Consider the following 16,356-nt stretch of genomic DNA (forward strand, 5'->3'; position numbering starts at 1 on the left):
TTACTGCATCGTGCCAGGATCAATGAAGGTGGATGTCTACGTGAACCAATATCTAAAAAAAATTAAACGTCGCTCATACCCTGGCGATGGCTTTGTGATATTTTAGACAGATCTTGTATCTTACAATTCTGTAAAGTTGACGAATTATTTATCAATGCTGAGGCGAATGACTGCCAGTTAAAACCTCAATAAAACAGAATAATATCAAAGAGTATCGATATTCACGCATCTGAAGTTTTATTTGGAAATTGAAAATCGAAATTCGAATCATGGACTTGAAAAAATGCACCTTGTGTTAGTTTGTTTTTCAATTCTAGTCGAGGTACGATGAGTTCAATGCTCAACTACGAGTGGGCTAGTGTACCACGAGTATTCCGACGTAATTCATTCAGAAGTTTTATTACATAATTCCGTAAACTGTGCTATTTGTTGTTTTTTTTTTGTTGTTGCTACAATTCATTCCACGATTGGAACATGTCTCTTTGCTGAGTACACGAAGTCATGCAAAACTCTACGAGCGGGAAGATTTCCTTGTCTTTTCTCTCCTTATCATGCTATATGTACTGCTTTCTGCACCAATAGAAGGATTATGTTACCTTAGCGTCAGTTGTTATTTGGTAGCCGTCGTGCTCAGTTCGTTTTGTAGCTAATCTAGTGGCTCCAACTTTAGAGAAGAACTTATCCTCCAGCATGAGCTGCCCCATGGGAAACTATAACGGGTGAGTACAGACATTTTCAACTACCCGTTAGTGGCCATGTGAAACCTAATTCTTTTCGTTGCAACAGAAGCTACTAATCTCCATGTAATATTTTGAAATTGTATTGGTTGCTTTCAATTGCGATTTGAAAATCTTGCTTTGGAGGCGCAGTAACATCCGTCTTATCAAGTGTAATCAAGTGATCTACTGCAAAAATATTTTTAATTTAGTCTTGTTGACATTGACATTGATAAACTCTACAAACAACCTTTCGTGGAAACCATGCCGCATGTGAATTGATCATATAGAATGTAGATGGTCCATTTCGAAAACGAGCTAAACCAGTGGTGTTTTTTTGTGATTTTTTGCAGCGATGCCCAGAGTGGTGAGCGGTTGGGCTCAGAAGCCGGAATGTTGTACGGGGAGTATCTAATGCTAGATAAAGTCCTTAGCGCACAACGAATGCTGTCGGTCGAAAGTAATAAACCAGTTCACGATGAGCACCTTTTCATCATTACTCATCAAGGTTTACCAAGATTCTACTTTAACTGCTAAGTGCAAGGTTGGAAATCTGTTTTTTTAATTGCAGCTTACGAGTTGTGGTTCAAGCAGATTATTTTTGAACTGGATTCTATCCGATATTTATTCAGCACGGAGCACATGGAAGAGTCGAGAACGTTGGAAATATTAAAACGTCTCAATCGAATCGTTTTGATACTGAAGGTAGGTTATAATTAAATCGTGAATAATGTTAACCGTTTCACACATTCAAATATCGCAGTATTTTTATTTTTTTTGAAAGTATAAACTTTACATTCTAGTATCCTGGAGTGAATGACTTGAAAATTTGTTGCACTTTGGCTGTTCCTCATGTTTCTTTCCAATGGCATTTTTCGGCCGTAAAGAAGCCCATCGCTGCTGTCTTTCCACAGGGTGTCATATTTCATACCCTTAGCAATTCTACCATAAATATTGGATAGTCAATCCAAAAGAATACAACATTTCGGATTCTCGAAATTGAAGTTTCCTAAAAAGCGAGCCGTGATGTCAACATTCGCTGCAGTATTTTTTCGTACATTGCTTGGCAGCACGCCAACGACGTTCATTCTAAGTGACTTGAAAGCATCGCACTTCTATGGAATCTTTTCATTCGAGCATATCTTAACATAAAAGTTTACCGCCCATGTATGAAGTCGAATGTTTCGGCGTGTTGCGAACGGCGGTTGAAAAGCGATTCTGGGCTTTATTCGTCGTTATAGTGCTGCAGGGTTTCATTCGTACCTTAACTTTACACATGATTATATGATTTTACATTGGTATGTAAAAATAAAATATGACCCACTGTTTCTCATATCATGATCTAGAGTGTGGTATTATAACAGCTTTGATGCAAACCGCTAATTTCTTTGTGGGTAGATATCTTATATGTAGGACAACGGAAAGCCACAAGTAGTTCATGGTAATCTCTCGTTGGTCTACTACAATCCATATAGTTAAAAAAATCAAACAGAGCACGAATAAGAAGCGTTCTTCTAATGTGAATGTGAATCGATCTAATAAAGAAATTATTTTGCACTTGATGTCGATTTCCGGACTGTTCTAAGCAGCGTTCTCTCATAATTCTATGAAATTTTGTGAGGTGAATTTCATCCAATCACCTATGCTTAATAGCACTTTCAGGGAAACTAAGACAGTGAAAAATATCTCGTCACGAATGGCCGAGTTTCTCTTTGCTCTTTATATGTAGTACCACTGGTTCAGATTTTATTAATTTTTTAAATTTTCTGTTTTAGTTATAATTTTCTTGCTCTTATTTATTATTTTAAAAATAGCGGGTCACCCCCTGTTTCAATCAGCAACATTTTTTATTGCACGGAAATTCAATATTATAATGGACATCGTAAATTAAAAATTACTCGAGTACAAAAAGGTTAAAAATTACTCCAGTACAAAAGGTTGTTTCTGAAAATAATACTAGAAATATTTTTAGCAATTATTTTGATCATCATCGTCATTTGTGCATTCATCAAATTGACTGACTTACGAATTAGAGCTTTACAGCATTTTCTGTCTTGGGCTCAGCTGTTCTCAGTCACCTCGTACACCTGCAGATCGTACATTTTCTTTTATTGCGCACATCCACCGAGTGCGAAGCCTACCACGGAGTTGATGGCCTCTTCCTGGTTCTCTGCTGAATATAGTTTTGGCGGCTCTCTCGTCATTCTGGCCATATGTCCAGCCCACTGAAGCCTGCAACGCTGTATTACCTTCACTGTATCAGCATGTTTGTATATCTGGTACAACTCGTGATTCATGCGTCTGCGCCACAACCCATCTTCCAATTTACCGCCAAGTATCGATCGCAGTACTTAGCGCTCAAATACTCCGAGCTCTCGTCGATCAGCCTTCTTCTGCGTCCAAACTTCATGTCCGTAAAGAACCACCGGGAGGATCAGCGTCCTATACAGTACTAGTTTAGTGTGAGTTTGCAAACTACGGGACCTCAGCTGGTTACGTAGTTCGTAGAAGGCCCTGTCCGCAGCTGCAGCTCACCGTTTCACTTCGCGGCTCATATCGCTGTCACGTGTCACAAGCGTACCATGATAAACGAGTTCATCAATCTCTTCAAATCGTTACCCACAATTCCCACTTCAGCATCAACACCACCGGTAATCATGCGCTTCTTGCCAGCTACCATGTACTTTGTTTTGGCAGAGTTAACGTTGAGCCCCAACCTCGCCGCTTCCCTCTTAAGAGCCAGTTCGCGGAGACCGCAACTAGGTCTTGTTTCGAGGTTCTCCGATCGGACTGCAACTTCCAGGGTTTGTTCATCTATATGATAGAACAATGTTTTGCATAATGTCAGATTTTTTGAAAAGGGGTAAGTGGGGTAAAAAAGGACGTCAAAAATTGATGTCCAAAAATTTCTAAAAACGTAAAATTGTTATAACTTTGTGAAAACTGAATCGATTTTCATGAAAATTGGCATGTTTATTCTACTCTATAAAGGGAACAAAATGAGGGCTATTGGAAGTTGCTATCGTGAATACATGATGAGATATTCGCATTTTCGCATAGCAGTTTTTCTCTTACCAACAGATCTAGGATTAAAATCCAAATAATACGTTTTGTAGTGCAACTCGAGAGCTTTCATTAGATATATTCAAAAAATGCGCCGTTATAAAGATGCCTAAGAAAATCAATTTTTTCTATAACATGTTATTGACCATAATTTCGAATCCATTGTGCGAGAAGAGAAGCTCCGTTTTGTGTCATTGTTCTTTATGCACTAATACACTAATGCAATAGTTTGCGGAAATTGAGGTTTTTGGAAAAGGGGTTAGTGGAGTAAACAGACTCTTCAAAATCGTGTATTCAGAAACTGCTAAAACCGTAGAATCGGCTTACACCCGAAGTTACACGATGAAATGAAAGGTTAGTTTTGTAGCTAACAGAAGTAGAATGAATTCCAACAAAGCCCTGCGATACTTTTTGTTGAACTTTTTTTAGTATTTCCTTTGATTAATTTAATAACCAAGGGGTCGAATGTAGTATAAAATCAAATAAACTCTATATTTCATTATCTTTATTTCAATTCTGAATTATCATCATCAAACCACTCATCGAACATATTAGTGATTGCACTCAATGTATTTTCAAAGAATGCAGTTTTTCCTGTGGCTCTGGTATAAGCAAAACAAACCTTATAAAAACAATGTTTGAGAATTGATTGATTTTATTATTAACAACCAATATTCATGACGCTCTCGTACGTTTATCAATGCTTAATCTTTACTAACTTGAATTAGCTCAAGCTGAAAAAAAGCAAAGCTTTGGTGCTACATTCCGATACGGAGCTCGATTTTCTGTTTATTATATACAGACTGTCTGTGTTAGCAAAAGCTTATTTTGCCTATATAACGTAGAAAAGTGGGCGAATAACGATTTTATTTGTTTTACAGATAAATACATTTCCGGTTTGAATTGTCTAATTCCTGCAGAAGGGTGTACTTTTAACCTCATTCCTTTATGAGCATCTTTCGGTGAAACTTTTTTCCTTATGGTAATTTGATTCTTTGATGTGCCCTACATTAAAAAAGGCTCAACAGAAAGTATCTCGTGGTTTTATTGATACTTGTTCATTCTCTTGTTGGCTCCAAATGTAACCACTCATTCCATCGAGTAACTTCGAATGTAAGCCGAGAGTAGTCATTTTACGATTTGAGCAGTTTCTAAATATAAGATTTTGAAGAGCTTGTTTACCCCACTACCCCCTTTTCCAAAAATCTAAAATTTTGCAAACTATTGCATTAAAGCATAAACAAACATAACCTGAAAATTATAGCTCAATGGAAGAACAATGACACAAAACGGAGTTTCTCTTCTCGCACAATGGGTTCGAAATTATGGTCAATAACATGTTATAGAAAAAATGGATTTTCTCAGGCATCTTTATAACGGCGCATTTTTTGAATATATCTAATGGATGCTCTTGAGTTGCACTACAAAACGTATTATTTGGGTTTTGATCCTAGATCTGTTGGCAAGAAAAAAACTGCTGTGAAAATCACCTTCTTTTTTAAAAAAAATGCGAATATCTCATCATGTATTCACGATAGCAACTTCCAATAACCCTCATTTCGTTTCCGTTATAGAGTAGAATAAACATGCCAATTTTCATGAAAATCGTTTCAGTTTTCACAAAGTTATAACAATTTTACGTTTTTAGCAGTTTTTGGACACCATTTTTTGACGTGCTTTTTTATCCCACTTACCCCTTTTCAAAAAATCTGATAATATGCAAAACATTGTTCTATTATATGGATAAACAAACCCTGAAAGTTTCAGTCCGATCGGAGAACCCCGATACAACCTCCCTTGTAAAGGTGGTTGCGGTTCTCGCGAACTGGCTCTTAAAAGGCCTCCCCGGGCAGGAGAGCATAACAAAATAATAACTCATCAATAACATATTTAGCTGTGAAGACTTATCGTGTTATTCGAAAGATATTTACGTTTCAAACATGCATATGAAAATATCATAAAATTTTGATATTATATCTCGCTATACCTTCAATAACATATTTGAGTTGATTTTAAAATATCTCATAAAAAGTAAGTTTTTAAGTGAAAATTGTTCGTTATTTATTATTTATAATATATTCAGTTATACATTCAAGGTTCAATAAGTTGAAAATATCTGAATTGGTCATTTTCGTGATTTCTAATGCAAATAATTGGTTTGTTATTGAAATATCAAGGTTTGTTATTCATATTGTCTTGGAGGAACAATATTTTGGTATTATTTTTTGTTATTTTACCAACTATGTAAACCATATTAAGATCAAAATGAGGTGAATTTTCAATATCTGGTTGTTATATTATAATGATATTTTCTCCTGCTCGGGTCCTTCACGGCTCTACGGTCGATACTACCGTACTAGCGTGTGAGATTTCGTGATGATCGTACTGTTCCTTTGCAAGTTTGCTCCTCGTACTGCAGCTTCAAGGGCGATGTTAAACAGTAAGTTGGAGAGCGCATCTTCCTGCTTCAATCCATGTAACGTTACGAACGCGACTGATGTCTCGCCAGCTATCCGCACGCATGATTTCGATCCCTCCAGCGTCATACGACTCAGCTTAATTAGTTTCGTCGGGAACCAGTGTTCCAGCATCATCTGCCACTGCTCGTTTCTTTTTACTGAGTCGTATGCCGCCTTAAAATCAACAAACAAATGGTGAGTCTGCAAGTTACACTCCCGGAAAATGTCGGGGATCTGTCACAGGGTTAAAACTTGACCCGTTGTGGAATGTCCCTGTCGGAAACCAGACTGGTATTCGCCGGCGAAGGATACCGTTAACGGTCTCAATCTGAAGAACAAAATACGGGAGCGTACATTGTATGCGGAGTTGAGCAACGTAATGCCTCGAGAGTTGCAACAATCCAGTCGATGGCCCTTCTTATAGTTTGGGCATATGAAGCCTTCCAACTAGTCGTTCGGCATTTGTTCAGCCACCCAGATTCTTAATATAATCTGGTGGATCGCATAGTGCAGCCGCTCGCTTCCGACTTGTAAAAGTTTTGCCGGGACCATCCTTCCCAGCAGCCTTACCGTTTTCAGCTCACTTATCGCCTTTCAACAACTCTTCGGCAGCTCAGCGTCAAACCAGTTGTTATGCTGTTTTCCACGCGTCGTAGCTACCACATCTCTCGCAGTCGTTTCAATGGTACTGTAAATATTGCTCCTCAGCGCATTTATGAGATAGCTAGATAGATTTCAACCGCTGTAAGTAGAATAGATTTTAGCCACTGTATATTGAAACGCATTGTTCACTATGTGTGAGATTTCAGCACGTTCGACAACCGTGCGCGAATCTTATGTCGAATTCGTTTTCGTGGTGTAGCTACACTCGGACTTTTTACCCGGTAAATGATTTTTTTTTTGCTTGCCGGATTACACTTTTTCTGTCTCTGACTACACTTTTTCTATCCTGGACTACACCCGAAAAAAGCAGTGTACTGTCGGGAGTTGGGGGTGGGTAGTCTGTCTTCACGCATGATATAGTGGTATAGCCCCCCAGTTCGGGAATATAGAGCGAATACTGAGGAAATACCTTCTAACAGAGGTAAGAATCAAATTATACGTGAGTTTTTCTTCAAAGGAATGGTTTCGTCCGGAATCAATCTCTCCCATTGCTGGTATGACACTGAACAATGTCCATTGCCACTAATAACCCCCCGTATCCGACTTCACAGCTGTTTCTTCTCTATATGAAGCGCTGTGCATGAGAGGCAGAATGTGTGGAATCGCTCCAAGCAAATTTTGCTATAAGTCACCCAAACCAGAACTCGTCGGGATAAAATACACACAACCACCGTGCGAGGAATGGCTTTGAGTGCTTATAAATAGCTGATTTCGGTTCGCGCGAAATCTATGAAGTAATCTGCGTGGAAATCTGTCGACTACCTTTTCCTTTGTAAACGATATAATCTCACAACGTGTCAATTCACCAAATCTGCTGGAAACTCTTAACTTTTATGCTCCTTCTCGTCCTTTAAGAACGCGCAATATTTTTACTATTAATAATTACCGGTCACTGTGCGCCAAACATGGACCAATTAAGAGCATCATGAATGCCTACAACAAACACTGCGACATTATAGACGTTACCTGGATACCTCCAGGTGTGTTTCCGAATATTTAAACGTGGAAAATAGGAACATATGGCCATTCTTCTGGCCGCGGCAAAGTTTATCAGCCTCAGGATGTTTACATTTGATGACGAGTGAAGGCTATGCCTTCCAATGACAGGACTGAAGAATTCCAATCTCCCAAACTGCGCGTTTGCATTTCTGATGAAGATTTTTACGTCGTGTTTTGGTCATAGGTTCGTTCCAGCTTTTCATAGAACTCATCTTGGGCGTCACCGGATTTGTCGTTTGTCGGTGCTTGATTAAACTGTAGTCTAAGGAGAATCTACGGGCCTCCACCGAATGACTCTTGTTTTCTGATTTCCTAGCACTACCGTTTCGCTACTTTGTCGCCACTGTAGAAGATGTGGTACTTGAAAGAAGTGCGTGCAACAGGGTCTACTGCACAAAATTCCCTTTCTCCGGAATTTGGCCATCGAACCTCCTTTATCGCTGCGATTTCGACTTCCTGCCGCTGTAGTTCTCGAGCAAGCAAACCAGCTCGCGTCGGTTCATTGAGAGATCGGATGTTCCAAGTACCCAATTCCCAATCGTTTACAGTTTTCTGTTTCCGTGTTCGTAGCCTGATGTCTTTGGCGATTGTTCCGTTCCGCATCTCTAATTTCATTATTCGTGGTTAGGAGAGGTTTCGGTATGCAACCTTACCAGGATCGCGATACCTTAATCCTGCTGATGGGGCTGCCATCTTAGGTATAGCTGGCGAGATACAGCATCTCATGATTTAGCTCCGCTCTGGGTCAGACGCTATTGTTCTGGAAATGAAAGCTTCCGGCGAGTCAAAAACCCAAAGTTTGCTCTAGTGAGATTAATAGAGTATAAAAAAGTTTTACGGTTCTTAAGACTATTGCAATTAAGTACTAGTCAGTATTCTTGCGTATAGATTTTCGGACTAGAAATTCTTCAAAAGCAAACAAATTGGAAATTTGGAAATATTCGGAGCTCTTGGAACAAAATGCTTTAATCGTCTATCCAATAATAATTGGTATTTGTACTTTTTAAAATTCGATCCATCCTACCCGTTTTAAATTGTTTCTTCCAATACTCAGCTCCTGGTAGATCAAGTTCCTATCCTCGAGACGATGACACCGCTGGACTTTATGGATTTTCGTGACTATCTATCACCAGCATCGGGCTTCCAAAGTTTGCAATTTCGGCTGCTAGAAAATAAGCTTGGTGTAAAAACCGAACACCGCGTGAAGTACAACCAGAAATATTGGGAAGTGTTCGCCAGTGATCCGAAGGCAGTGGAAAAGATTGCCGCGACCGAAAGTGAACCGTCGTTAGCCGATTTGGTTGAAAAATGGCTCGAGCGTACGCCCGGACTGGAGGAAGACGGCTTCAATTTCTGGGGAAAATTTCAGGAGAGTGTGGAAAAACTACTGGCAGATCAGGAAACAAGCGCAATGGTACTCAAAATCAAGTATTATTAAGAAACTCGATGATTGTTATTTTTAATTCTATACAGAAAGAAGAGTTCGAACACGTGAAAAATTACCGTTTGATGGATATCGAGAAACGTAGAGAGGTGTATAAATCGATTTTCGACTCAAGCGTGCATGGCGCTCTCGTCACTCGTGGAGATCGTAGATTTACACACAGAGCTCTCCAAGGAGCTATCATGATCACGTTCTACCGTGACGAGCCTAGATTTAGCCAACCGCATCAGCTACTTATGCTCTTAATGGATATCGATTCCCTTATTACGAAATGGCGTTGTAAGTTGGCTACATTGAATATGTGATTTACAGCATTAAACAATCGATTATGACATTACAGACAATCATGTAATTATGGTACAAAGAATGATTGGTTCTCAGCAACTTGGTACCGGCGGTTCGTCCGGATATCAGTATTTGCGTTCTACTCTCAGGTACGTTTACGAAGAAAATGAACAATAACATGTTCTAAAGCTAACGTTAAATATTTCAGTGATCGTTATAAAGTGTTTATCGATCTATTCAACTTGTCCACGTTCCTAATTCCTCGTGGTTCTATCCCACCACTGACCGATGAAATGCAAAAGGCTTTGAATCTCGCTTGGGGGTCTCCAGCGCATAGAGCACGACAAATGAACCACTTGACGAAGCAATAAACTATGGGAGATGAACTATCTAATAAATTTATAATAGGATATGAAATCAATTACACTGTGCTACAGCGATTTAGAACTTCTGAAGTGACCTAGTGTAGGTTGTAGGTCTTGTTGAGTGTAACATTCGCTCATACAAAAAATTTTCCAAACACCCCCAAAATCTGAAGTTATGGTCAAAATACGATTTTTTGGACTTCACCGCATATAATACTTTTAACTCAGTCATTTATCAACCGATTTTCAATATTAAAGCAGTTTTAGAAAGAAAACAAATGGAGCTTTCAAAATATATACAGGTTTGTTCTAATATCAATAAAACATGTTGAGTTATTTGAGCTTAAATCCAATTTTTTAAACTTTTTCACGCAACTTTTCAATTTAATTGTCAATTACCCGTCTATTTTTGTGAGAAACATACCACACATATACTATAATTTTGAAAGTTTATTCAATTCCAAATCAATTGAAAGTAGTTTTGTAAAAATTGGATGATATTTGGCTAAGTTATACATTTTTTAAGAAAACCAAAATTTTTGGCTTCTATCGCGCAATTATTTCACGGAGCTACAAATGATGAAAAAATGCAAGAACTTTTGATGTGACTTAGTGTGGGTTATAGCTTTAGTCAAATGTTACTTGCGCGTTTACTTGAAGTTTCTCAAAAACCCCAAAAATAATTAGTTATGGTCAATACCCTGTTATTTACCTTAGCTCACATTTTTATGTTTAATTTAGTTATTTTTCAACCAATTTTTTATATTTTGGCTGTTTTGGAAAGGCAAAAAATAGAACTCTTGAAACATATAAATATGTCTAAAAAGTTTACCTATATGTGATGAATAGTTTTAAATAAAATAAGGTGATTTATATTCAATAAATTAAGATGATTTATATTTTTTTTTCAAATTTAACCTATATGTGATGAATCGTTTTAAAATAAAATAAAATAGTTTATGTTATTTTTAAAGAATTTGAAAAGTACATTTAGTGCCAAACGAAAACGTTGTTTTCCACCATATACTTAGATTTCATCAAATCATTTCTCAGCATAATTATAACATATTTTAATTAACAACACCTATTGTTTTCGTTTGGTACTAAAAAGAATTTTCCAAATTTTACAGCAATTGAAGTTCCATCATTACAAAAATGTGTGAAAAATTGCGAATAAATTTGGAAAAATTTGAAAATAACATAAAACATCTTGTTTATTTTAAAACTATTCATCACATATGGGTAAACTTTTTAGACATATTTATATGTTTCAAATGCTCTATTTTTCGCCTTTCCAAAACACCCAAAATATAAAAAAATCGGTTGAAAAATAACCGTATTAAACATAAAAATGTGAGCTAAGGTAAAAAACAGGGTTTTGAACATAACTTATAATTTTCGGGGCATTTGAAAAACTTCAAATGCGCAAGTAACATTTGACTAAAGCTATAACCCACACTAAGTCACATCAAAAGTTCTTGCATATTTTCATCATTTGTAGCACCGTGAAATAAATGTACGATAGAAGCCAAAAATTTTGGTTTTCTTTATAAAATATATAACTTAGCCAAACATCAATCGATTTCAACTAAACTACTTTCATTTGATTCGGAATTGAATATACTTTCGAAATTATAGTGTATTTGTGGTATGTTTCTTACAAAAAAGACGGAAAATTTAAAAGTAAATTGAAAAATTGCGTAAAAAAGTCTATAAAATTAGATATACACTCAAATAACTTAACATGTTTTATTGATATTAGAACAAACCTGTATATATTTTGAAAGTTCTATTTGTCTTCTTTCTAAAACTGCTTTAATATTGAAAATCGGTTGATAAATGACTGAGTTAAAAAATATTATATGCGCTGAGGTCCGAAAAACCGTATTTTGACCATAAGTTCAGATTTTGGGGGTGTTTGGAAAATTTCTAGTATGAGCGAATGTTACACTTAACAAGACCTACAACCTACACTAGGTCACTTCAGAAGTTCTTGCATTTTTTTTTTCATTTGTAGCACAGTGTTATATAACAATTTTGTTGCGTAGCCTTCCAGATGCACTCTTCTAACAATATCAAGCCTTAAAATGTGCGATTTTGTATACACTATTTGCAGTTTGGTTACACTGAAAAAAAATCAAGAAGTTAAATGCATTTTTGCTAAATGAATGCAACACTGTGTTTAAAACCTTACCTTACCTTACCAAACAGTCCCAAGTCGTGGTGTGGCCTTTGCTGTACGTAAGAGTCGTCTCCATTCCACTCGGTCCATGGCTGCAGTTCGCCAGCTCTGCAGTCTGCGTAGGGTCCGCAGGTCGTCTTCCACCTGATCGATCCACCTTGCCCGCTGTACACCTCTCCGTCTCGTCCCTGACGGATTGGTTTCAAGAACCATCTTTACCGGGCTGTCGTCTGACATCCTTACAACATGCCCAGCCCACCGCAGCCTGCCTATCTTAGCGGTGTGGACGATAGATGGCTCCCCAAGCAGCTCCTGCAGTTCGTGGTTCATTCGCCTTCTCCACACTCCGTTTTCCATCTGCAGTCCACCGGAAATGGTACGCAGAACCTTCCGCTCGAACACCGCAAGAGCGCGTTGGTCCTCCACAAGCATAGTCCATGTCTCATGCCCGTAGAGGACTACCGGTCCGATCAGCGTCTTGTAGATGGTTAACTTGGTGCGGCGGCGAATTCTACTCGATCGAAGCGTCCTCCGGAGACCAAAGTTTGCACGATTTCCTGCCATAATGCGCCGTTGAATTTCTCTGCTGGTATCGTTGTCGGCAGTTACCAGTGAGCCCAGGTACACGAACTCATCGACCACCTCGATTTCATCACCACCAATTTGAACTCGAGGTGGGAGGTTACTGATACTGTTACTGTCTTCACGTGAACCCCTTCCTTTCATGTACTTCGTCTTCGATGCATTGATGACCAGTCCAATCTTTTTGGCTTCAACCTTTAATCCGATGTACGTATCCGCCATCTTCACGAAGGTCCGAGCTACAATGTCGATATCGTCGGCGAAACCAAACAGTTGAACCGACTTTTGGAAAATCGTGCCACTCGAGTTAATCCCCGCTCTTCTAATGACACCTTCCAGGGCAATGTTGAACAGTAGGCACGAGAGACCATCACCTTGCCTCAGCCCTCTTCGGGTTTCGAAGGGGCTCGAGAGTGCCCCCGAAACACGAACTACACGCATCACTCGATCCATCGTCGCTTTGACCAACCGCGTCAGTTTGTCCGGAAAACCGTAGTCGTGCATAATTTGCCATAGCTTGTTCCGACCGATTGTGCCGTACGCCGATTTGAAATCGATGAACAAATGATGTGTGGGCACGTTATATTCTCGGCATTTCTGCATAACCTGCCGAACCGCGAATATCTGATCAGTGGTGGCGCGGGCACCCATAAATCCCGCCTGGTAATGCCCCACGAACTGCTTCGCAAATGGCGATAGTCGACGGCAAAGTATTTGGGAGAGTACCTTGTAGGCGGCGTTCAACAGAGTGATTGCCCGATAATTGCAGCACTCCAGTTTGTCGCCCTTTCTGTAGATGGGACACACAATACCCTCCATCCACTCCTCCGGTACTCGTTCTACCTCCCAAACCTTGACAATGACCCAGTGCACAGCTCTAGCCAGTGTTTCTCCACCGTATTTCAATAGCTCGCTGGGAAGTTGGTCCACTCCAGCAGCTTTGTTGTTTTTCAGCCGACCAATCTCCTCCTCCACCTCCAGAAGATCGGGGGCTGGAATTCTGATGTCTTCTGTTCGTGCACCAAGATCAGTTGCCATACCGTCCTCACGCTCTACTGCATCGCCGTTTAGATGCTCGTCGAAGTGCTGCCTCCACCTTTCGATCACCTCACACTCGTCAGTAAGGAGGTTGCCATCCAAGCTCCTGTACATATCGGCTTGCGGCACGAAGCCTTTACGGGAGCTGTTCAGCTTCTCGTAGAACTTCCGAGTGTCGTTAGCTTGGTACAGCTTGTCCATCGCTACGCGATCTCGGTCCTCTTGCTGGCGCTTCTTCCTTCGGAGGACTGAGTTTTGGCTGTTCCGTGCCTGTCGGTATCGTTCCACGTTCGCTCTCGTGCGGTGTTGCAGCATTTTCGCCCGTGCTGCATTCTTCTCCTCGACTAACCGTTTGCATTCGCCGTCCAACCAGTCATTTCTATGATTCGGGGCCTTTGTACCTAGTAGCGCTATAGCAGTGCTACCTATGGCGGATCGGATGCTCCTCCAGCCATCTTCAAGGGTAGCTGCGCCAAGCTGCTCTTCCGTGGGTAGCACTGCCTCCAGCTGCTGCGCGTATTCCTGTGCAGCCTCGGCGTCCCGCAGTTGCTCAATATTTGGTCGCGGCGTTCGACTTCGGCGGGTGTTATACACCGTCGATAGTTTTGAGCGCATGCACTCAGCTACTAGGTAGTGGTCCGAATCTATATTCGCACTGCGGTAGGTGCGAACGTTGATGATGTCGGAGAAGAACCTGCCGTCGATTAGAACGTGGTCGATTAGGTTCTCTGTCTGTTGGTCGGGTGATCTCCAGGTGGATTTGTGGATATCTTTGCGGGGGAAGAAGGTACTTCGGACTACCATACCACGGGAGGCCGCAAAGTTCACGCATCGATGGCCGTTATCATTAGACACGGCATGTAGGCTATCTGGTCCGATTACCGGTCTGTACATTGCCTCCCGGCCTACCTTAGCATTCTTGTCCCCAATAACGATTTTCACGTCCCGTCGCGGGCAGCTATCGTAGACCTGCTCCAGCTGCGCGTAGAACGCTTCCTTCTCGTCGTCGGGTCTTCCTTCATGTGGGCAGTGCACGTTGATGATGCTGTAGTTGAAGAACCGGCCCTTTATCCTCAACTTGCACATCCTTGCGTTGATCGGCTGCCACCCCATCACGCGTTGGTGCATCTTACCCAGTACTATGAAGCCGGTTCCCAGCTCGCTGGTTGTGCCACAGCTCTGGTAGAAAGTAGCCGCCCGGTGCCCGCTTCTCCATACCTTCTGTCCTGTCCAACAAAGTTCCTGCAGCGCTAAGACTTCAAAGTTGCGTGGGTGTAGCTCGTCATAGATTATCCTGTCGCATCCTGGAAAGCAGAGCGATTTGCTGTTCCATGTCCCAAGTTTCCAATCGTAGTCCTTATTTCGTTGCCTAGGTCTATGCCGATTGTTCCGATTCGTATTATCTCTTACGTTGTTTGTAACATGTTGTTTTCCGGGGCGGCTTGTTGGGCCTTCCCCAACCCCCTGTCTCGCCGGGGGACCATCGTGTCAGCTCTGTTTAGAGTCCCACGCTGCCACCAGGACGTTGATCAGCCGCTCCTAACATGGAGATCAGACGCTGTTTTGAGCCGCACCATCTTGGTGAACAGACGCTCAGGATGGCGAAGCATTTCCTCTACCGCCGGAATATGGTTTACGCGCCAATGATCGCGTCGCACCTTCTCACTTAGCTGTTGTCGGATTTGCTTCAAAAGTATTTTAAAAACTACTTTGCTTTGAGCATTTACTATAGATCAAAAGTTTCACTCTTCTCTTTAATCAGTTATTATCAATTGTAAAAAACAAAAAAATGTACCATGATCGGACCATTTTTTGTATGCGAGATTTCTCACCTATTGAATAAAAAACTGTATCAGATATGTAGCATCATCGTCAAACAACTTCTCTTGATGATGTTAAGAAGGTTTAATGCAGATTGCTTAAGTATTACTATTATTAAAAATGTTTCAGAAAATAAACTATTTCGTGCACAATTTGCCCTTACTATTGTTATCAAGTCTAGTTCTCAAACAAAGATTTTAGAATCAAATGTTTAAAGATTGCAGTATATTTGCCAGTAATACGCTTCTGTAACATCTGAATTCAATGTAGGTTTACTTTTTATACAAAATATTTGCTTTAAAATTGGAGCTATTGGTGAAACACGAAGGCCTGTTTTGTATCATGATCGGACCAGCTCACTCCTGAGACATCACCGTGTTTACTGTCCATTGATCAGCGAATAAACAAAAACTCCTAAAAAATCATCCGAAAATGACGAGTTTTAAGCTAATTTATACGTTCATCTTATAAGAACAACCTTTCAAATTCATTCTGTGCCGAACACGCATCAGTATCGGACGTGTTTGGTGATCGCTCGTGTGAACAAGTGTTGGCATTGTTTGCCTGGTCGAGTGAAATAAATCCGGGTTCAAGGTCGCGCCTTTGTGCAACTGTTTCGCATCGTGACTGCCAGCTGGTGCGTAAGCCGATTTGGCTGCTGGCTGAATTGTGCTACAGCAGTGGACGAGACACAAAAGAGGAAAAAGAAGAAGCCATCAGTTGACAGTTGAGTTGTATC

At 40.3% G+C, this 16,356-nt stretch overlaps 1 protein-coding gene across 1 annotated transcript; it reads left to right on the forward strand.

The window, feature by feature from the left end:
* Positions 1 to 585: 585 nt before the first annotated feature.
* On the forward strand, positions 586 to 10,801 carry LOC129729735 (tryptophan 2,3-dioxygenase). Its single transcript, XM_055688528.1, has 7 exons — positions 586 to 719; positions 1,070 to 1,224; positions 1,288 to 1,421; positions 8,955 to 9,314; positions 9,374 to 9,623; positions 9,685 to 9,778; positions 9,838 to 10,801. The coding sequence occupies exons 1-7, from the start codon at positions 691 to 693 to the stop codon at positions 9,998 to 10,000; spliced, it is 1,185 nt and encodes a 394-aa protein (XP_055544503.1). The 5' UTR covers positions 586 to 690; the 3' UTR covers positions 10,001 to 10,801.
* Positions 10,802 to 16,356: the final 5,555 nt, after the last annotated feature.

Source organism: Wyeomyia smithii, chromosome 3 (assembly GCF_029784165.1).
Source record: "Wyeomyia smithii strain HCP4-BCI-WySm-NY-G18 chromosome 3, ASM2978416v1, whole genome shotgun sequence".
Taxonomy (NCBI): domain Eukaryota; kingdom Metazoa; phylum Arthropoda; class Insecta; order Diptera; family Culicidae; genus Wyeomyia; species Wyeomyia smithii.